The sequence below is a fragment of the Notolepis coatsorum genome, assembly GCF_963971535.1.
Source record: "Notolepis coatsorum genome assembly, chromosome: 5".
Lineage (NCBI taxonomy): Eukaryota > Metazoa > Chordata > Actinopteri > Aulopiformes > Paralepididae > Notolepis > Notolepis coatsorum.
The window spans coordinates 42,551,357-42,574,131 of NC_140169.1; the positions used below are offsets into that span (position 1 = coordinate 42,551,357).

Consider the following 22,775-nt stretch of genomic DNA (forward strand, 5'->3'; position numbering starts at 1 on the left):
CATGGACATGGGACTACTAGATGGGTCGTGTTACAACAGCTACAGTGAGAGACATGGACATGGGACTACTAGATGGGTCTTGTTACAACAGCTACAGTGAGAGACATGGACATGGGACTACTAGATGGGTCTTGTTACAACACCTACAGTGAGAGACATGGACATGGGACTACTAGATGGGTCTTGTTACAACACCTACAGTGAGAGACATGGACATGGGACTACTAGATGGGTCGTGTTACAACAGCTACAGTGAGAGACATGGACATGGGACTACTAGATGGGTCGTGTTACAACACCTCCAGTGAGAGACATGGACATGGGACTACTAGATGGGTGTTGTTACAACAGCTACAGTGAGAGACGTGGACATGGGACTACTAGATGGGTCGTGTTACGTGCTAATGAAGCTGATGTGGTTGGATGCCCCTATGAGGTCACTAGGGTTCAACTCGCACTACGCTGCTTCACACGGCTACGTTCTAAAACCTCTATTCACGCCATCGACACAAGCCTGCGTTTACATTAGTGCCGACAAGAGTCTATATACACAGAGGGGCGGGGCGTTCAGTGACATGGAGATTGAAGGTACACTCTGTGCCGATAGATGCCCACTAGAAACACTGTACTGTTTAGGCTACTGGTGAATCTAAACAAAACATGGTTTTGGTTGTGCAGCGATCCGATATTGATATCGGCCCCGATTAGGACGGATCGGGTATAAATCTTTTCTTTTTTATAATAATAATAAATAACAATTCAGTACATTTATGTATATCTATGTGTTAATTTGTTACATTTTGTTTCACTAAGTTAGGAAAGTAATGTTTTAAGTCAAGCCTGATGTTGCCTTGCACAAAATGATCCCAGTCTCTTCCACACAGTGAGGCATACAGTTTATTAATTGAACAATGGGTATCGGATCGGTACTCGGTATCGGCCGATACCCAAAGCCCAGGTATCAGTATCGGGACTGAAAAAGTGGGATCGGTGCATCCCTAATTGTCACATCCTGGTTAGACGCTGCACTTTCGTTGCACTTGTCTTGTACTGTGTAATGACAATAAAATAAATATAATCTAATCTAATATGAAATAAACCGCTACGAATGCTCAGTAACCTATAGATATTCATAGTATACACTTGTTTCTTTGCCAAACAATTATGTCACAATGCCACAGCTCTTTGGCCACGGTTGTCGTTTAACGATAATCACCTGCTAATGTTTGTGGCCCAAGACGCTGTGATCAAATACTATGAGTTACATTTAGACTTTTTGGTTTGTGAATGTCAACAACACTACTGTTGAGACCCAACACATTAGCGTGTCTTCACTAGGGCCGGGTATCGTTTGAACATTTTCCATACCAGTGTCACCTGGTCGATACCTGTGATTTGATACCGATACCAAAACAATACTTTTTTCCCGATACCTTACTTTCCTGAGTTATGTGCACCTTTGTTGCATTTTGAATGATTTGGGATTGTGGTGGAACAGAAGAAATGTTATATCTTGGAACAAACATGCTTATTGGCTCAACTGACACCGATGAGATCAACCACTTGCGTATCAACATTTTGATACCAGTGTCATTTCATATAATTTGATAGTACCATTCGAGTGTCATTCGATACCACAGCATTATTCAAACCTCGATAGTATTGAAGCAACCATAAAAGTATTGAATTTCGATACCCAGCCCTAGTCTTCACACCGGGTTTGCTAGTGTCCCAACGTCAAACCGACGTGAGTACAATGTAAGACAATATTTCTCTTTGCGTGGACGTCCCGTGATGATGGCCGGGAGGATGCGATCCCCTCTACGCCGCCCCCAAACCTCAAGTGGATCCGTCATCAGCTCTATTTTCAATCTTTAAAAATTGTACCCTAGGTGCTATTGCATGCACTTATTTGTGTTTACTTTCATTACACGGTATATGTGCATGCTTACCAACTGTTTCGCCTGTTTTACTGCAACACTACTATCACCGACATCTAAGAAGGGAGATCCCCCCTTGAACGGCGCTTCTAAGGTTTCTCCCCTCCACATTGCCTGCAGTGCTTTTTTTTTTTATTCTTATTGCTAGGTTTTTAGTGAGTTTTTCCTTACCTTCGCGTGGGGTATGTCTGGGAGTGTTGCATTTATGTATTTTAAATGTTTTGGACTTCATGGTGTTTTTGTTTTGTTCTTGATTTATTGTGATGTTTCTTCTTGACTTGTTTAAAGAAGACGTGTCCGGACATTAACGTGTGTTGTCGGGCCTTACAAATACATTTTATTTCATTTGATTTGAACATACTGCAAGAGAAGGGAAGCGTGTACCCTAATCTCCCTGTCCGGCCTGGCCCCTCTGTGTATATCTGCCCAGCTAGGCTGCAGCGCTAACTGAAAAGCCAGCATTCTAAAGCTAGCTGATGGTATGTATATTATATTCACATTGTGAGGTCATTCCATATCTGCGGTACAGACTGCAAGCACCCTGCAGGTGGCGCTCCAGCCCGGCTAGGTCGAGTGGAAAGAGGAAAGCCGACTCGACAAGACCTGAACCAGGAGGGAACGACACCACCAGAGAGAGAGAGAGAGAAAGAAGGTTGAGAGACGTGTTAGTGAGGAAGAGAGGGTAAATAAGAGTAGGTGATAGAGAACGAGTGCATGAGAGAAAGAGAGAGGTAGAGAGATAGGGAGAGAGATAGAGAGAACGAGAGGGTGTGAGTCAGCATTAACAATGAACACCAGCATAACTGGATGTTCCAACATAAACAACGTATGTACACATGCACTCCCTTACACATACACACACATGCACTCTCTTACACACACACACACACACACACACACGTCACACACACACACACACACACACACACACACACAGACACACACACACACACACACACACACACACACACACACACACACACACCCACACACACATGCACAGACACACACACACAAACACACAGTGTTAAAGGCAGAAGAGGTTAAGTGAGATTAACACTATGCCGTCCGAGAACGAGTATATACGTGTTTCGAAAAAGAGCGTTGTGGACCAGAGCCAAGAGTATATACGTGACGAGTTGTTATTGTTTTATTCCATATTTATAACGCTTCTTAGGTACCCGATCCACTACCAGCATCTTTTCACATATTTGATTTTCTAAACATGCAGTACCGGCCAGACCCGCTTAGGGGCGACTTCGCTCCACTGCAGTATCATTATGTGAATACAAAAAAAATGGAAGTACAGTTCTGTGGGCGGATCATAGTTCCTTGATCCCAGCCGAACATCCTCCATCTTGGATCAGCTTGGCGAGCGTTTTTTTCAGCATGGAATAATGGAATTTATGATTAGCCAATGTGCATATCGATCTACCAGAATCCGATGACTGGTGAGGAAATGCTGCCGGCGATCACATGGCCTGACGGTAGGATAATATTACCCCAAATTACAGCTGGATTGGACATTGTTTTATAACGTAACGTGATCGGTCAATGAAAATGCTATATTGAACGCACACTGTATTGCTGATCGATAATAGTAATCGGCGTTCCCCGCCGCCCCCATTTCATCCATAGATGCTCTGTAATAGTCCGGATGCTACGCAGTTTGTTTTATTTCATTCGTATATATACAGCAGAAATGGCGTTTGATATAACGGCGCCAACGTTTAGCCTATTATCTAGCCTCCTGCAGAAAAGCCTAGACTAAAAGTGCGATATACCTTATATTCACGACGCTATAAAATGACAACCAACCGATGGATTTTTATTTTCTTTAAGCCATTATGAAGGCACGGTTTATGCACTCAAGTGACAATGAGAATGGACAGATAGCAATACTATAAATGATATATAAAGCTCTTAGAAAGTACATTGGTTTGTTTACAATCCGCTGTCCTCTGAGGCCTAAATCGCAGAGCCCCGCCGGTCGCCATAGTGTTAACACTTTAACTGCCACACACGAGATATCTCGGGTTTATTTTTATGTGGTTGAAAGCCACTCACGAGATTTCTCTGATTTTTTTTAGCGATCTGAAATCATATTGCATCACGCGAGCCTACCCGAGTATACACGAGCACCGCCGGAGATTATATGTGGAAAAAAGCGCCCCCTATCGTCTTTCAGATGACATAAGGGATTTTGGAATGGACTCAATGAAAATGGATGGGGAAAAAAATCCGGTACTCCACATTTTCCAGTCCACTGATCCAGCCGGGGTTACCACAGTTCATTCTGGATCCTGAGCCCCGCTGATCATGGAGTTCTACTGTATCGCGTTGGATCTATACACTTATCGATTTTTTCGAATGGTGATCAGGAATTGGAATATACCAGTTGGATACCATCTGATGTCAGGTAAGGACTCTATGTTATCAGTGTTAGGATAATCAGACTAATTTTGATGAAGTTATAGGCTGTTTTGTGAAATGGGCTCTTTCGGTTTCACTGTAAAAGTCAGAGAGGAAATCAACGCGGCGATTATCCATGCGCGGCCCAAATGTGCTTGCGTGCACGTATAATATTGATCATCTAGCGTTTATTTGAAAACGATTCATAAAAAGGCTGACGAATATCAACGTTGTGGAATATTCCAGTAAAAGACGATTTTCATAGAATGGTCCAGAATGGGCTGTTTTTTATCTGAAAACGGGTGCTTTTCTAAATGCTCTGAAACGGAAATGACGCGATAAAAAAACAATCTGCCTCGACAGCACTGACTGGAAAATAGTCTTTGATAATGCGATGGGCAGATTAGACACATAGCCATAATTTAAAACATAGATTAGGCGATATTAACGTTAACATTGGCGCCGATGGTGGCATTCAGGGGGTAAAAAGGAAAACACGGCGTGGCGCTCAAAGTGTTAAGAGGAAACGTGACTGCATGGATGTCAACATGATGAGATCGAGAATGCGCTCTGTGTCTGGGTGTGTTGGGTGTGTGTGTGTGTGTGTGTGTGTGTGTGTGTGTGTGTGTGTGTGTGTGTGTGTGTATACCGGCTGGTGTGTGTGTGTGTGTGTGTGTACCGGCTGGTGTGTTGGGTGCGCGCGCGGCCCCTCCCCAGGACCAGCGGTTGGGTTTATGTCTTGCTCTCTGGCTTCGCTCCAGGGTCCGCCGCATCACAGCTTCATGACGCACCTACAACAACAACAACAACAACAACAACATCACTAACAGCAGGGTCAACACCAACAATGGAATTTAATTTTTTTATAAAACTGAAAGTAGGTCCGTCTGCGATGTAAGTGATCCTTTGGGCTTTCCTCAGCTGCTTGTGTTGTTCCTTGTAAGTTAGCCAGTAAACATTTTGTTTTTTTGCCTTTACTGGCGACTCAGATTTCCCTTTTGTTAATTTAATTGACAAATCGTCCCAAACCCAACAGGAGTGCAATTATAACGGGACGCACACGGTTAAATCATAGGATTAAATATTGTTTAAAATAAAAAGCTAAAAACTATTATTTTGTGTCACGTTTCCAAATAAAATTATCTCTGTGACAAGGACATCAATCTCGCTCTCAGTGAAGTTTCTCTTTTTAGTTCGCTTAGCCATTATTCCACATTCCACAAACAGGCATGTTCCTATGGGGGTGTTTAGTTACCATATATGGTTGATTAGGGGCGGTTATATTATCGTATTGCTTACGCTCTGCTCGTAGTGGAACCTTATCCCTTTCAATCTAATTCTGAATAAAATTTCTCCACATGTACACACCCATCCGCCTGGCCACACCCACATCCGCTCCTCTACATAAGTGGGGACGTGGCCATACTAACAGCTCCTTCCCTATTTTTACCACCGACAAGTGTCTGTATAGTCTATTTTCCATCCCATAGAGCCCCATTGTGAACCCGGAAATTTCGGAACCACCAAAGTTTTATGATGGATATGGATAGTACGGATCCCCAGCACTCAGAAACTGCCGGATGCTAAGTTGTAAATGTTGGGCAACTTTTTTTATTAGCATAATTAGCATTAATTTCCATAATCGCCTAAATGGACAAATCTCAGAAACTACTTGATCAATTTCAACAATGTTGGAGTTGTTTTGGGGGTAATATTTATGATATTTAAGAGAAGAAAAAAGTTTCAAAATTGCAATATTTACTGGAATTTACCAAATTTCTACTCATTTTGGTGCCATTTTAATGAATTTTCTGTTTATAAATGTTTCAGAAGATGCTGAATTTATAGATCATTTTCATGGAAAGTTCAATTGTAAACAGAATGATAATAATAATAATAATAACTTTAATTTGTAGAGCGCCTAATGGGGTACTCTAGGTGCTTATGCTTGGTTACTGGGGTAACTGCTGCAGCTCTGCCATGAGTCCACGTGGCAGCGGAGCAGTTTGCTGCCACAACTAGAAACTATTCTACTGAATTTTTGTATGTAACTGTTACCTTATCAAATGTCCTCAGAACCCCAGTTCCTAGCCTTGACTGAGACTGCAGTGCGCTAATCGTTAACGCAGAACTTCCAAGTGAGTAGTGGCTCATTTGCACCATGATCTCATTCCTACTGTGGCAACGAGCAACTGCAACTGCAGCAAATACAGACCCCTGATTTTCAAGGATTGTTGTTTCAATGCAAGTAAGTTGAGAAAATAGAAACAGATACAAACTGTGGTTTTACTATCCAATAACAAACACTGAATATAATATGATCACAAGCTGTCAGATGGCTAACGTTAACCCTAAGAGCTACAGTAAGCTAGCTCTTAGGGTTAACGTTAGCCACCTGACGGTAACTAATGTTAATGCATAGCTAGTTAGCTATGTTAGCAATGTATGTCATGTAGGGGTGTAACGATTCGACCTCACAACGATTAGATTCGATTACGATTCTTCAGGCAACGATTCAATGCATCATGAAATCTCTTCATTTGACCACGATTCGATTCGATTAATTTTCTATCAGTTAATTCCCCCAAAAATGTTTAATACACAAATGTGGCTGGGGGAACTGATTCACTCAGCATGAATGGACTATAGGTCAACAAAAACAATACACAAAAAAAAATATGTTTTTTTATAAATATATATATTTTTTTTTGATTATAATCGATTCTAACATTTTCAAATCGATGCAGTTGAATCGTCACATTAGAATCGATGCATTTCGATGCATCAATGAATCGTTATACCCCTAATGACATGAATGTGTGATTATTACCTAGCCTCGCGTCACCAGGCTCTATCCCTTGTCACACAGAGAAGCATCAAGTTTGATTCTAAATATTGTATAGAGTATTCATATGGTACTTTTGCTCTCCTTAATGTAGAATTGTGTGATAGAAGATCCGAGGCAGAGAAAGAGACCCAAAAGGTAATGCAAATACCAGTCAAGATCATGTAGGATACCAATAACATGGGAAATACATGTTTTCATTGGAATAGTGAACAGCCCGTCCGAAATGTACATTCTGGCAATGTATCCATATTGCTCTGTAATGTAGTGTGTGGTAGTGCAGAGACGGAGGATACAAATAGTGCATTCTTCTTTTGTTAATTTCAGATTGACATGTCAAGGAAGAAATGCCTATTCAAGCCCTGTGACGGCAAGAACAATGACTTCAAGACAGCTGGACCAAAAGGCATTACAGCTTTGCTTCAGAAGAGTGAAGAGCTTGAAGATTCAGCTACAACTGAGACTTTATCGAACATCATTGCTACCCATGGTGTGTCAGCCTCTGTAGTTTGTCACAAATCATGTTATAGCTCATATACCTCTAAGTCTAGAAAGGCAACCAAAGGCAAGCTCAGCTCATCTGATGGTCAGCTAGGGAAACGTATGTCTCGTTCTCATGCCTTTGACTTTTCTAAACAATGTCTGTTTTGTGGTATCATTTGCAAACCCAAAGACACCAAACACCCTGATAGATGGAAGCCAGTGAAACAATGCCGGACTGTTGAGAGACCAGGAATGCCATCCTTCAAAAACATCATCTTGTCTAAATGTGATGAGCGCCAGGATCAATGGGCTGAGGAAGTGGCTCTACGGTTAAATGCCGTCCTGGACCTGCATGCAGCTGATGCCCAGTATCACACCAAGTGCTACGATGACTTCAAGAGAGTTTCCTCAAGTGCAAGTTCCCAGTGCAGACCGTTTGATAGCTGTTTAGCTGCTGTCATTGACCACATGAATGCAGACAAGTCATCAACCTGGACAGTGTCAGAGTTACATGATATATATGTAGCCAACTCCGGGCACCTCTGCAGTAAGAGGATGCTATCTAACTTGTGTGACTTTTATGGTGATGCTGTAGCTGTCATGAGGGTGGAAGGGTGCCAGACTATTGTTGGTTTTAGACATTCCATGAGTAAGTCACTCAAACTGGTCAAACGAGATAAAACCACTGCTGCTGATGAATTTATCACCAAGCTTGTGAAGAGAGTGCAAGCTGAGGTGCAGAATATTCCCTTGCACCGTGAATATGACCGTGGAAGCTTCCAGCATGAATGAATGAATGAATGAAAACTTTATTAACAGATTGCAGAATGGGTACAGTACAGTACAGCTCAATACATACAATTGTTAAGGGGATGCAGACCAGAGAAAGACTTTCGTCTTGTTTACATCAGGGTCCCCCATTTTCAATTCATCGTAACATATATGACATACATGACATACAGATAGACAGTACTGCTCCATCTATACATTTATGACATACCAGATTTGCAATTACAGTACTGTTTGTGATACAAAAAGAGTCCAGAAAGAAAAGAGTATGTACATTAGGCGTGGAAACTGTACATTGGATTGGGTAGGTGGGGGTGGGGGGGGACTGTACATTGGAGGTGGTTGGGTGGGTGGGGGGGGGGGGGTTCGTTAGGAGTGGGGGGGGGGGGTTGGGTAGGGGGGGGGGGGGGGGTTGGGTAGGAGGGGTGGGTGGGGGACACTGTACAACTGTACAAACAACACTGTACATTGGATTATTGACAAGACCATACTTGGTAATTTACTGTACATTGGAGGGGGTTGTGTTCGGACATTTACAGGGGCCAGTTTCGGGTTGCAGTCTCCCTTAGGTGTTTTTTGAGAGTGTTTTTGAAAGTGGGTAGTGATTCACATTCCTTTACAGCTTTGGGTAGGGCGTTCCACATTGATGTGGCATAATTGCGAAACGTGTTTAGTCCCTTGTTTGAGCCGAATCTGGGTTTAACATGATTTGTGGAGCTCCCTCTGGTGTTGTGATCGTGGTATTCACTGACCTTTGGGAAGTATTTTGTCATGTACATGGGTACCTTGGTCGTGTAGTGTATCTTGTAGACCAGGCCCATTGCAAGTTGCTGTACTCTGTCGTCTACTCTAAGCCATCCTAGGTTGTCAAAGTGGGCAGGGGTGAGGTGGGTTCTAGGAGTAAGGTCAAGCAGTAGTCTGACCAGTTTGTTTTGAGATGTTTGTAATTTTGTTTTTAGCGCCTTTGAGGTGCTTTGGTACCATGAGGTGCAAGCATAGTCGTAGTACCCTTGAATGAGTGCTCCTGCTAGAGTCTTCAGGGTATTCTTGTTTACCAGTGAGGAGATCCGGTACAAGAATCGAGTTCGTTGGTTGACTTTTTTTTATTACATTGGATGCCATTTTGTCACAGGAAAGATTTGCCTCTAGGATGGAACCCAGGTAGGTAATATCTTCTTTCCTTGTGACAATATTGTCACCCATGACAAGATCATACAAGCCACAAGTCCATCCCTTTTGAAGTTTGTCTCCTGTCTGGTATCAAAGGAAGGAAAAGTGACCAAACCATCACTTACACTCGCTCAGTGCATCCAGCAGCACATCAGTGGGAGCTGGAATCAGACAACCCTGGGGCTTGCCATAAGACTCCACCATAAATATGGTAGCGCAGAGCTGGTCAAGAATCTTAACGAGCATAGCATTGTCACCACCTATGATGAAGTCATACGGTTCCGGAAGTCAGCTGCCAAATATGCTTCAGAGTACCCAGATAAGTATCTGCGCACAGTTGGCTTGGAGAGGCAGATTGGCCCCATCCACAGTTGGGGTGACAATTTTGACCTTGTGGTCTTCACACTGAACGGTTGCCGCACGACTCATGCCATGGCCACTCAGTTTGTGCAGAATCCTGCAGGTATTCTGTTCCCTGGAGGAGCCACTCCTGGTGGTGGGGTCATGTCACTAAAACTACCTCGTCTGACAAAGCTTGATGCTGGGAAACTCTGTCTGGCTCACAAGAGCAGTTTTGTGATCGGACATTACACAGGCCCCAAGAAGATGACACCACCAGCTCTGAAAGAAGTCCCAAGAACTGATGCTATCCAAGATGCCATCACACAGTGTGTCAAGAGCACAGAAGAAGGATGCTGCTTGGCTCTCGCAGCTCCACTCTTCCCATCTTCCCCTGGACTGGTCAGCATATAATGCTGTGCAAGATCGCAGTGATGATAACAGAGCTCCAAAACTGAAGACCATAAGTGATGACATTAAAGTAAATTCAGAGGAAGATGAAGACAGTGGGGAGGAGTTTGATGATGAGGAGTTTGATGATGTGGATTCAGAGTTCTGAACACGGTAGCCACTTTCTGAGTGAGAAGTAATTATCTACTACTATGCAGTAGGAGGAAGCACATATTGTTATGTTGTGGCCTATATGCTTGAGTAATGTAAATATCTTTCTTTTGTTATTTCTGTTTTATTAAGCTATGTTATTGTACACAGTTTGACCAGTTTTAGTGTTTTTCCTTGCTGTAACGTTACAGGTAGTAAATAAAAGAGTGGATGCCCTTCACATCTGAGTCTTTGTCTTGACAACGCAATCTTTATACACCTGCCTATCTACTGTACTATGACAATATGACATTACCATATGAACTATTTGGGGTCAGTAGAGATATTGTGAATACATAATGTCTGTGCTGTCCAAATGTAATAATTTCAGTGTCCTCTAAAACTTTCTAATTGACTGAAAATGCACAAATATTGCACCAAAATTAGTAGAAATTTGGTCAATTCCAGTAAATATTGCAATTTCGAAACTCTTGAGTATCATCAATGGATTCAGCATCCCGAATAACCCCCAAAACCACTCCAACATTGTTGAAATTGATCAAGTACTTTCCGAGATTTGTCCATTTAGGTGATTAAACAAATGTATGCTAATTATGCAAATAAAAAAATTTGCCCAACATGTTAAACTTAGCATCCGGCAGTTTCTAAGTGCTGGTGACCCATACTATCCATATCTATCATAAAAGTTTGGTGGTTCCAAAATTTCCGGGTTCATTGTGTTGGCAAATAGACTAGTATACACCACTTGAGTTTAGTGCCGAAATAGTTGTTGGAAAGGAGCTACGTGGACATTGTATCTTATTTTTCTCTCTCTCGCCAATTTATGAGAAAAGCTAAGACATAATGTTTTCACCTTCGGAGGGTTTGGATGCTCACAACGTCACCCTTCACCAGCGCTTCTCCATTGCCGTGTCCTCCGTGCGTCGTGGGGCGTCTCTGACTCCGCGGTCGTCGCAGTCGGATACGCCTGGGCGGCGCCCGGTGGTGAGTTTGCCTCTCCGAGGGGCCGTTGAGCCTCCATCTCCCGCGAGATGGTCTGGTTCCGGCCCTGGTTCCCCCGCCAGTGGACTGTCGGCCGATAGTCCGACAGCTCCTCTGGTGGCTGGGGATTTGCGACACAGACTCTTCGCCTCTGCTCGCTCTCGTCGTAGGGCAGCGAGCTGCAGGGGCAAACGGCCAGGCTTTGAGGTTGTGCTGGAGCCGGACGAGAGTTCTCTTGCCTCGTCTCCATTTCCGATGGAGACTGAGGATCATATGTAGGGGGCAAGAGCTCTCTTGTTCGATGCCCCAGTGGAGACGTATCATTCTCCCCCTCGGGGTGTGGCAGGGAGTGTTGCGTCTCCTTGGGGTCCCTTGTTCTCCGGTGTTGGGTTAGAACCTCCGACCCTGAGACAAGATGCCCAGCTATCTGCCGCGTCGGATGGTGGCGCCGGACATGGCAGCCTCCCGTACGTGAGGGACGCGAGTGACGTGGAGGGAGGTACGCAAGGGGAGTTGCTTGCCTTGTTCCCCGAGCTCATGGCAGCCGCTGCAGCCGCTAATGGCGTGGCGTTGCTGCAGCCTCTGCCTGCACCTGTTCCTGATGACATGATATGTCATCTCTGGCAATGTCGTCCTGTGAGAGAGACGGGCGTTGTCTGCCCATTCTTCCCGTCAATGGAGGCCTACGTGAAACAGGGACAGGTAATCTCCCGCATCACTGGCCTTACCCCCGCCTACGTGCCAGTCACGCGGGTGGCGGGTTTGGTCCAGGGGCTAAAGGACGGGGTGCCTCGGCTTGATATCCCGATGGCATCCATACTTTGTCCCGAAATGGTGTGGGAGCCGTTGCGTAAGCCGATTCCCCAAGGGAAATCGGCTAGGCAGATGGCTAATTGGAGTGACCAGGCGTACATCACCGCGACTCAGAGCCTAGCTGCGACTTCTAACATCGCGCAGCTAGCGCGCTACATGTCGGGGATGATGGCGGGCGGGTCGGTATTGGATGACCATCAGCAATATCTTCACGCCCAGGCGGCTGGAGCCATCCTGCACCTAACCCAGCTGCAGGCGATAGCCGCCGGGAAGGGGCGTGCTCTGGCCACTCTGTGCCAGCGCCACCTTTGGCTGGAGCAGGCGCGGGTGGCGGAACAGAAGAGGATTCCCCTGCTCACGGCCCCCCTCTCTGATGCTGGGCTATTCGGGTCGGCCATGCAGCAGATGACGGCAGCCTGCAGAGAGATGGAGGAGCGCTCTGTGCTCCAACCCCATTTCTCTTGACCCAATGCCACCGGTGATGGCCGGAAAACCGCCACCACCGTAGCCGCTACTGGACCTTCGGCGAAGAAGGCCAAGAGTGGAGGGAGTGCCTCGTCCGCCGCAGCCAGCCGCCCCACGCCCGGAGGTAACGGTAGGGATCGACGTGACCAGGCTCCCCAGAACCGTTCCTCCGGGCCGGCTCCCCGTGGGGGCAAGCACCGCGCTGCACGCGGCAGGCGCCGCTAGTGACTCTCCTGTTTGCCCCTGTCCTCTTCCCCTCCCCAACATATAATTTCTTGTTACTAAATAAAAGGTCCCTCCTGGTGGGGGACTGTTTTTTGTTACAAACTGTGTGTGTATTCACTATATATATATTGTAACGAGTTTATCGTCTGTGGCTGGCGTGCAGATGGTTGAGATTATCCTAGTGGATATACGCTTTTCATGTAGCATGCTAGGTAAACTGGTATCATCGCTGCTTGTTTGTTTTCATCGTATCCGGGGTATGGGGTCACAAGGGGGTGAACTGATAAACCCTGCCCCCCTTTTTTCTGATTGACCAGGGGGTTGGACCTCCTGTTCTTCGGTCTTCCTGTCACGCTGTTGGGTCAGCACGTCATCACAAGTTAGGGAGAGAGGGGGGGGGGGGGGGGGGAGTTCCCTGGTCCCACGCCATATTTTGGCAGGTGGGTCACGGAATTCCCCACACCATAGAGTACGTCACTGGGCGCGTTTCTATTGGTCGTGAGACTTCCGTGAGTTCTTTTCAGGCTCCATGTTGTGGGCCGCTGTTATTGTCAAGATTGGGTTATGCGGTGCGTGAAAACTTTGTTTTCTGCTCTGCGCTCTGTTACATATGTGTTGAGCTTTTGGTCACGTAGCTCAATGTTACATATATCTTGTCAATTATTACTCACGTGGGAGGCCTCTCTGTCTCCTCTCTTTTATACAGAGCAGGGTTGACAGGGGTGTTTTCCCTCAGACGCGTCATATGGGACCCATATCTGTGTCTCTTGGCCAGCTTCCTGCCGCTCGTCCCAGGCGGCTTGGAGGGAACATTATCTGGGTTCTTGTTAGAATTACCATTGATGTATTTTGGGTCTCGACGTGTACATAGTGCTGGTCCTGTGTGCTTCTGTGTGGAACCACGCATGGGCTGGCGCGCCTTGGTTGCTCATCATGGAAACAGCGTTTTGTACTAGGTTAGTCTCGACTAATTCTCGTTCATCTCTGGGGGGAGATGACGGAATAGATCAAAGCATTGGCGGAGGGGTCTCACGGCCATGGGGTGGGCCACCGGGCGCGGTGCATTCATGTTCTGACCGTCTTGGTGGCGCCCTCTGTGATGTTTTAGATCGACACGCGTACCTACCCCCCTCTTAGGACTGGGGATGGTGGCGTGATTAGGACACAGGACTGGTTCTGGTCGCGCCGGACCAGATCAGTTAACCCGTTGTCCGCCGGGGCGCAGATCTGCTGTTCTGGTACCCTGAAGGACTTTGTGCTTTTCCGGGGGGAAAATGCCGGGTTGGCCCGGGCGTTGCAGGGTTTGATGTTATGGAGGTGTGTTTGTGGTTATGTCACTGCGTGTTATCCTTCACTGTTGCTTGGTCCATATTGTGTTGTACCTTGCGCTGTGCTAAGGAGCCTGGTCCTTTTTCGCCCCTCCCTTCCCCTGCTTGGCGGGGCTGGGAAGGGGCTGTCGAGGTGGTTCTTTTGTACCCCTCTGGCATCCCTGTGTACGTCCCGGTCCGCCGGGCCCAGGTCCGGACTCGTTCTCGTCTACCTGTTGGCCTGGGTTAACCCCTTCTTGAAAACTGAAACGCTTGTACTGCTGTATAGTCGGTGTATACGCGCAGGTGTGTTTCGTAGCTTTTTCTTGGGGGGGTTAAGGGAACAACCGCCTCCTGTTAAACTAAACATATGGAGGTGGTTGGTTCCCCGGTGTGTTGATAGCGGAGTCGACGCTCGGGTTAGGCCGGGTTTGACCCCGTCTGCCTGCGAGTATGCCCCCGCACTTTTCATGACGTCTGCCAATCATGTCAGCCTTCTCTGCCTCGGCCTCTCTAGGGGGTCGAGTTTTTGTGGAGGCTGCGACATGGTGCACAGCATACCGAACGCCCCTTCCACCGGGGTGCTGTTCTCAGTAGACCCCTTAGGCGCCTGTCTAGTCCGCAGTGCTCCGGGCACAGGTCGAGTTATGCTTTTGACCTGTTGCCAGGATTGAGGGATCAACCTCTTTGGGGGTTGTCTCCCCGGTGCGCTGCCTGGCCCCACTGTGTTGTGGGGGTGTAGCCTCTGTGGAGTGCTTCAGGGCGGCGTGCTGTAGGGGGGAAGGGCCTGCTCTTGGATGGGCCCTGTCCGATACGCTGGCGATGTGGGGGGTGGTGTCACTAGTGACCGTCTGGTGGGGTCTCGATGCTGCGGCATCGTTGGCCTCACCAGGCCCCCTTTCCGGGGGTCCTGACCCTCAGGCTGTTCCTGGGTCTGGGTCCTCCTTCGCGCTCCGCTGCTACGGCCTTGCCACAGGGTTGGGTTCTTGACCATGTGATGTTAGGGATTGTAACAGGTTTTTTCTTTTTTTTTCTTTTTTTTTTTCTAATGGCATGTGGGATGCGCGCCTGTGTAGTTGCGGGTTCTTCTGTGTGAAGGTAAGTCCCACGATCTGCTCACCCTGTGCGTTTGAGTTGCTAAACCCTCTTTGCACAGTCAGATCCGATTCCCTCCCGTCCCCCTCTAGGGGGTTCCGGGGGCTCGGGTCCTCCCCGGTTCTGATGGTTGTGGGGGGCCTCAGCGGGTACATTTGTCGAGTTTCCACTCTGCTCAGCTTGTGTGTTCCACTACGAGCAGAGCGTAAGCTATACGATAATATAACATACGGTTATCCTATAACCATAGTTATATGAGTATAGCGAGCGCTCTGCTCGGACTCACTGAGGACCCCGTGGTCTTCGCCTTCGGTGGTGAAAGACTTGGGAAGGAGCTGTTAGTATGGCCACGTCCCCACTTAAGTAGAGGAGCAGATGTGGGTGTGGCCGGGCGGATGGGTGTGTACATGTGGAGACATTTTATTCAGAATTAGATTGAAAGGGATAAGGTTCCACTACGAGCAGAGCGCTCGCTATACTCATAACTATGGTTATAGGATAACCGTATGTTCTGTATGCAAATACTTAGAATCGTGCACGAGCATAGACGGTAAGAACAATTGGTATTTATCAACACCGAGTACTTGCATGTGTGCGTACGACTTGTGTATGCACGTTTGATAAATCCAGATTTTTCTGTGCGTAGAGAAATTCTAAATTCCGTGCATAGGATTGAAAATAGAACACTTTCTACGCATTGTTGATAAATGAGGGCCCTGGTGTCCACGCAACTTAGTGACATGCTTATAATATAATATATTACATGAAGGCCAGGCACCGCTACAATAATGAATGCATGAGTTATGGTTGTCGACATTCAGGTATTCAAACAGTGTGTGTGTGTGTGTGTTTGTTTGTCTAACATAAAGATAGCAGATAGCAGCTGCCAGGTCAAAGTTTAAACTCCAAGCGATTATATGGTGGGCGAGGGTATGTGAAAGGTCCACTACTCATTGATTAGCATAGTCATTGATTAGCCTCATCACCCAGGTAGTACCAGCGGTGAGATATTCTGGAACAGTACTGTGGTTTAGTAAGTATGACTGTGTGAGTGAGAGAGACTTGTTGTGCTTTGGCAACACATGTCAAATGTCAAGCCAATGAAGCCCATGTAACTGAATAGTTAGGAGATAGATATATAGAGACAGACAGACAGTGAAGGGTATATATAGATTCAGGGACCCCCTCTCCTCCACCCACCCTCTCCTCTGCTCCGCCCACTCTGACCTCTGCTGCACCCACCCTCCCCTCCTCTCACCCTCTCCTCTGCTAGTTTCTGCCGTCGTTTCTCCTCCACGGCGACTCGTCTCTTCTCCTCCTTCATCCTCTGCTCCTCCAGCCTCCTCTTCCTCTCCTCCAGGTGTCTCTCGTAGTACTGCCGGGCCTTCTGCTCACGCTCCTGCCACTGGGCCTCCCTGACGGCTAGGGTGCACACACACACACACACACACGCACACGCACACGCACACGCACACACACACACACACACGCACACGCACACGCACACGCGCACACACAGAGACACACACATGCATACAGAGACACATACATATAACTATTATTATTTGTATTATTGCAAATGCTAATAAAGCAAACTGACATGTGAATAGTTTCACATGAATACAGTATGCTCATTGATGATTTATTTTTTATTTTGACAATATATAAATAAACACGTGACAGAAGCACAGTCTGGAATACTGCCAAGGATGGACACAGAAAGAGCTCAGAGCTTATTTCCATTGTGGTCCTTGTAGGGGGGGGGTATGGGGGGGGGTTCAGACAAGCATCATACAGACATCGTAAAGACATGACATCACAACTAGGGATGTCCGATATTATCGGCCGATATTGGCATTAAAATGTGATATCGGAAAATATCGGTATCGGTTTAAATTTTTTATTTTTAAAATTGTAATATTTCTTTTTTTACATTTTTATAACCTTTATACCCAGGCAAGCAAGTAAGAACACATTCCTGTTTTATTTATTGTCAAAAGTATGCATAATGTTGTGTTAATTCCACAACAAGAGATATGTAATGTTAATTGTTTTTTGGGGGGGGGGGGGGGGGGGACCCTGCATATATCGGTATCGGTTGATATCGGTATCGGAAATTAAGAGTTGGACAATATCGGTATATCGGTATCGGTAAAAAAGCCAATATCGAGCATCCCTAGTCACAACGCATCACATACACATGAAAACATGTAAAAGTGGTGTGATATCATCATGTTAACCTATACCGTTGCACAGGTAAGACGTGACATTATTTTATCCTATACAGTTGCACAGGTAAGATGTGACATTACTTTAACATTGTGAAAGCACCTGTGAATAATACACACGCGTACACATGTAAATATGACTGCAAAGTCACAGACACACACAATCATTTCCCAATCATATATACAGTTAAAATAGATAAGATAAAACAAAAGATAAAAACAAGTAATCACAACACAATAAAAACAAGATCAAAGTAATATAAACACAAGAAAATCTGAATAAAAACTATTGCAGAATTAAGTTAACAATTAGTGACCAATGCTTTGAATTGTCCAAAGGTTGGACGACTATCAAACTTTAAGTTCATTAAAAGGCGTTGGAGCACGAAAAGAGAAGGGCGTTTTTCCGAGATGATAACAAGCTCTGGGAACCTTAAGCAGAAGCAAATCAGTTGAGCGAGTTTGATAGAATCTAATAATAATAATAATAATAATAATAATAATAATAATAATAATAATAATAATAATAATAATAATAATAATAATAATAATAATAATAATAATAATAATAATACATTTTATTTGGTGGCGCCTTTCAGGACACCCAAGGTCACCCTACAGATCATAATTTTTTATTTATTTTTTAAACACAAGGCAGTTAAAAGTCAAGGTTAACAATAAAACAAGCAACAGGAAGTATAAAAACAGTTAAGTTAAAATAACAAAACAAACAAAGAGCAGGGGGTATAGGACAGTGGCAGAGGTTACAGTGAATATGCTATTCTAATATTATATCTAGAATTCCAATCCAAAAACAATGTAATAAGTAATAAATCTGAGAGCAGAATGATTTAAGTGTACAGCTTTTTTTTTTAAATGTATACATTCAGAAAAACGGGAGATGCTCGTTTTTTCCCGGCCCCTCAACCATAGCAGTAGCTCAATGAAATGATGGACGTGAAAAAAATTGCAAAACCCTATTGCAATCCCCGTTGCTATCGATTAACTGAGCCGTAATCAACACAACACAAGGGTACAGCGTCCTCCGATGACATCACCAGAGGGCATAGTCAAACTCACGAAATTGTCAATACGTGTCAAAGTGAACGTGTGCAAAATGGTTCAGTTTTGCAAAGTAATTGTTGCGAGCATTGCTGTGAATTAATAGAGTGAACTAAAAAGAAAAACCTATGAACATTTTCAACATAAATCTGTGACATTGTAGGTCTAACTTTATAGTGTAGTCAATAGCACTGCAGTAGTGTGCAAAATACTGAACCATCTGTACAGGTGATCAGGAGTGATCTGTGAGGAGGAGTGATCTGTGATGAGGAGTGATCTGTGAGGAGGAGTGATCTGTGATGAGGAGTGATCTGTAGAGGTGATGAGGAGTGATCTGTGAGGAGGAGTGATCTGTGATGAGGAGTGATCTGTGATGAGGAGTGATCTGTGATGAGGAGTGATCTGTGATGAGGAGTGATCTGTGGAGAAGGTTGTTATTCTACTGAAATCTGATTAAATGTGATGCTGGAAATGACCTGCACATGTGATGGATGCACATTGAATGCACAGTGCAGGGTTGCAAATCTAATTGGATTAACATTAAATGGGGATATTTTAACCAAAATGTGCCACAAAAACCTAGTATTTTAATTATTTTTTGGCAAAATATCCAATATTCCTGAGCTTAACGTTCCATGGGGAAAAGGCTAAGCTGCATATCCCCTGGTCTGAGCCCTTATGTAACCTGGGCGCGTGTACCGCTTCCGCAATGGATTCTATTTCCGGGGTTGCCCTGATTGGCCGTGACGGCCACGTGACACGCCGCGGCCACGCCGCGCGGCAAAACGCAGAGGCTGCTGTGTTTCACTGCCGCTTCCCCACTTCAACGCCGCAGCAGCAATTGTCGCGCCACATTTTTTTTCTGAGTGCAGAGCTGTTTAATCACTTGCCCCACTGCCTTTCACATCGCGCCACGCTTAATCATTTATCATTTAACATTTGAAAGGCATACATTGTTGTCATACAGAAGTACAGAATACTTTTATCCAAAATGCTTCTCATTGTCGCGCCACATCTCCCGAGTGCAGAGCTGTTTAATCACTTTCCCCACTGAGTTACCATACATACACCATACGCTATACAATATACTATGCAATGAATACAACTCTCATGGTTAACGGTAGAGAATAGGCTGGTTTTCAACACAGTTAAATTTTTCAGGAACACTGTCTTTTCGTCTCAACCTGTTTTCTTATACAAACAAATTGTCAGATGCAGTCAGGTTCATTCTTATTTTACTAGGTCAGCTGTCCGCGTTCAAGTACAACACAGCGGCTGCCGTGTCTGCTGCCGCGGGGCGTGGCCGCGGCGTGTCACGTGGCCGTCACGGCCAATCAGGGCAACCCCGGAAATAGAATCCGTTGTGGAAGCGGTACGCGCAACCTGGGCACCGTGGTAACAGGGCGCCTGGCCTGGCCTGGGGTTTATATAACAGTTAGGGCAGTGGTGCCCAACCAGTCGATCGCGATCGACAGGTAGATCGCGGGCTGATTTCAAGTAGATCTTGATTAATAAAATTTGATTATTAATTTTTTTTTCCTTTCTTTTTTTTGCTAAATCAACTCTTCCTCTCCTTGTTAACTACAACAAGCAATGCTGTTTGTTATTTAAGATGAGGTCGGACTCTGCACTGACAGATTTGTGTTCATTATGCTGCTTTTATAAAGCCTCAAATGACGGCTTACAATATACAATTTTGGCTGGTAGCTCTCGGGCTAGATGGTAAATAAAAAAGTAGATCTTGGTTCAAAAAAGGTTGGGCACCCCTGAGTTAGGGGTACGAGAGCTTCTCTACTGCTGCCAGACACACTTCATCATGATGAGAGAGAGAGAGAGAGGATAAGAGAGAGAGAGATAGAGAGAGAAGGTAGAGAGAGAGAGAGCCAGAGAAGAGAGAGCGAGGAGTTGAGAAGAGATAGAGATAGAGAGAGAGAGGAGCGAGTGAGCGAGGAGAAGAGAGAGAGACAGACAGACAGAGAAGAGAGAGCGAGGAGTTGAGAAGAGATAGAGATAGAGAGAGAGAGGAGAGAGTGAGCGAGGAGAAGAGAGAGAGAGTGAGAGGATAAGAGAGAGAGATAGAGAGAGAGAGAGAGAGAGACAGAGAAGAGAGAGCAAGGAGTTGAGAAGAGATAGAGAGAGAGAGAGAGAGAGGAGAGAGAGACAGACAGACAGAGAAGAGAGAGCGAGGAGTTGAGAAGAGATAGAGAGATGAGAGAGTGAGAGGATAAGAGAGAGAGATAGAGAGAGCAAGCAAGAGGATAAGAGAGAGAAAGCGAGACAGAGACAGAGACAGAGACAGAGACAGAGAGAGAGAGAGAGAGAGAGAGAGAGAGAGAGAGAGAGAGAGAGAGAGAGAGAGAGAGAGAGAGAGAGAGAGAGAGAGAGAGAGAGGTGTTAACAGTCCAGGAGAGAGGTTGTGTTCCTAGGAGCTCCTAGAACCTCCTGATTTTAGGCTGAAAACCGGAGAAAAAACTGGAGAAAAAGAAAAAAGACACTCAACTGGAATAAACCCTGATATCCCTACAAGGAACTAAAGAGGATTATACCAATTTCTAGTTGAATAGTGCATTGTTGGAGTCATAAAGAAGTAAATATCACTGGACTGAGAGGTCTACATCACAAACCAAAACCTGGATATCTCTACAAGGAGACACAAAAAAAAACTATACCAACTTCTAGTGGACTTAGGCTTTGTTGGAGTCATAACAGAGTCATAACAGAGTAAGTACTATAAGAGGCCTACCAAAAACTGAATAATACTGACATTTTAGTTAGACATTTTAGCTAAAACATCTACAATTATAAACTGGATAGAAATCTTGGTTTGAACCAGACACCTTGGCAGACAACCAGGAGGTGTGAAGCTCTTGAACTCTTGGAACAATGGAAACAGGGCCACAGAGTCCCCCTGATTCAAATGCAAATGAAACTCTTCCCAAACCACACAGTTAAGCAACTAAGGTGCTTGTTACACTAGTGTTTTTGCGGTCGTTTTTGAATACGTTTGATGTCCCTTTTACACAGAAACACAGTTTTTTGGCGGATACGTTGTGGCCCTAGCTGAAACGCTAAATTGTGTTTGCGTTTTGGAGTAGCGCCAAAAACTCGCCGACAACAGTCGTGTAGTCTGCACGGAGCCGTTGTTGCAAAAACGCCCATGCGCAGTAGATACCATCTGCGTGCCCTTCCGGTGACAGCAGAGCTGTCCCAAATAGCTGCAGCTACCATGTGTTGTCAAGTTATTGTTATAAGGACCCCAGTCCAAGCTACAACAGTCTGCATTTGTTTGTATTGAGCCGTATTGTATTGTACCCATTATGCAATATGTTAAATAAAGTTTACATCCATTCATTCTGCTAGCATTACCGATTGGTTGGCTAACATGAGCTAGCGTTAGCTATCAGACCCTGTTAGCTCAAAGCTCCTCTTTCAACTTAACAAGCATTAAAAAAAATGGCCCAGTCATCTATTCACCTTTGTTTAATACACACAGCGTTGTCTCTAATGTTATCTAACTACTGATAGCTCCCGATATCATCAGTTTGGTGCTGGCTAACTAGCGTGAGCTAACGTTAGCTTCTAGCCACAATGCTATATTGTTATAATGGCATATTCCATTGACGTTAGCATGCAGCTAACTGTAGCTACCGATCTTTTTTTAGACTAAACTATCCGCTCTTGGTGGTCACTTGTGTTGATGTTAGTTTTGTTTCATCAACAAATGACAGGCAGAACACACAGTGAATGTATCCGTTTTGTTTATTGCACTTTTATTAGACTTTGCTGAAAAAGAATTGCTGCATTGGGTAAAATAGGCAAATATGGTGGCGCCCATAGGCGCCCGCCTTGTTGACATGTTCTTTGTCCTTTGCAGGAAGTGTATTGGCACATTCAAGTTCTGATTGGTTGAAATTGCCTTCATGTTCGCCACCTACTGCCACCTACTGCTTTGGCAGTGTACTACATCACTGTGCTCAGGTGACAAAAACGAAAGTGTGACTCGAGGCTGCTACGTTGCGGCGAAACTCATCCGACAATGAAACGAAAATTAAACGAAAGG

The 22,775-nt window shown here is 45.1% G+C and overlaps 1 protein-coding gene across 1 annotated transcript in view; it reads right to left on the reverse strand.

Moving 5' to 3' along the window:
- Positions 1 to 22,775, reverse strand: part of LOC311228157 (ensconsin-like) — a gene marked incomplete at its 5' end in the record, with an annotated part of 223,863 nt that overhangs the window by 163,282 nt on the left and 37,806 nt on the right. The window contains 2 exons of the mRNA XM_084314070.1: positions 5,032 to 5,143; positions 16,684 to 16,847. Coding sequence (XP_084170196.1) covers positions 5,032 to 5,143; positions 16,684 to 16,847 — 276 coding nt within the window. The remainder of the gene's footprint in view (positions 1 to 5,031; positions 5,144 to 16,683; positions 16,848 to 22,775) is intronic.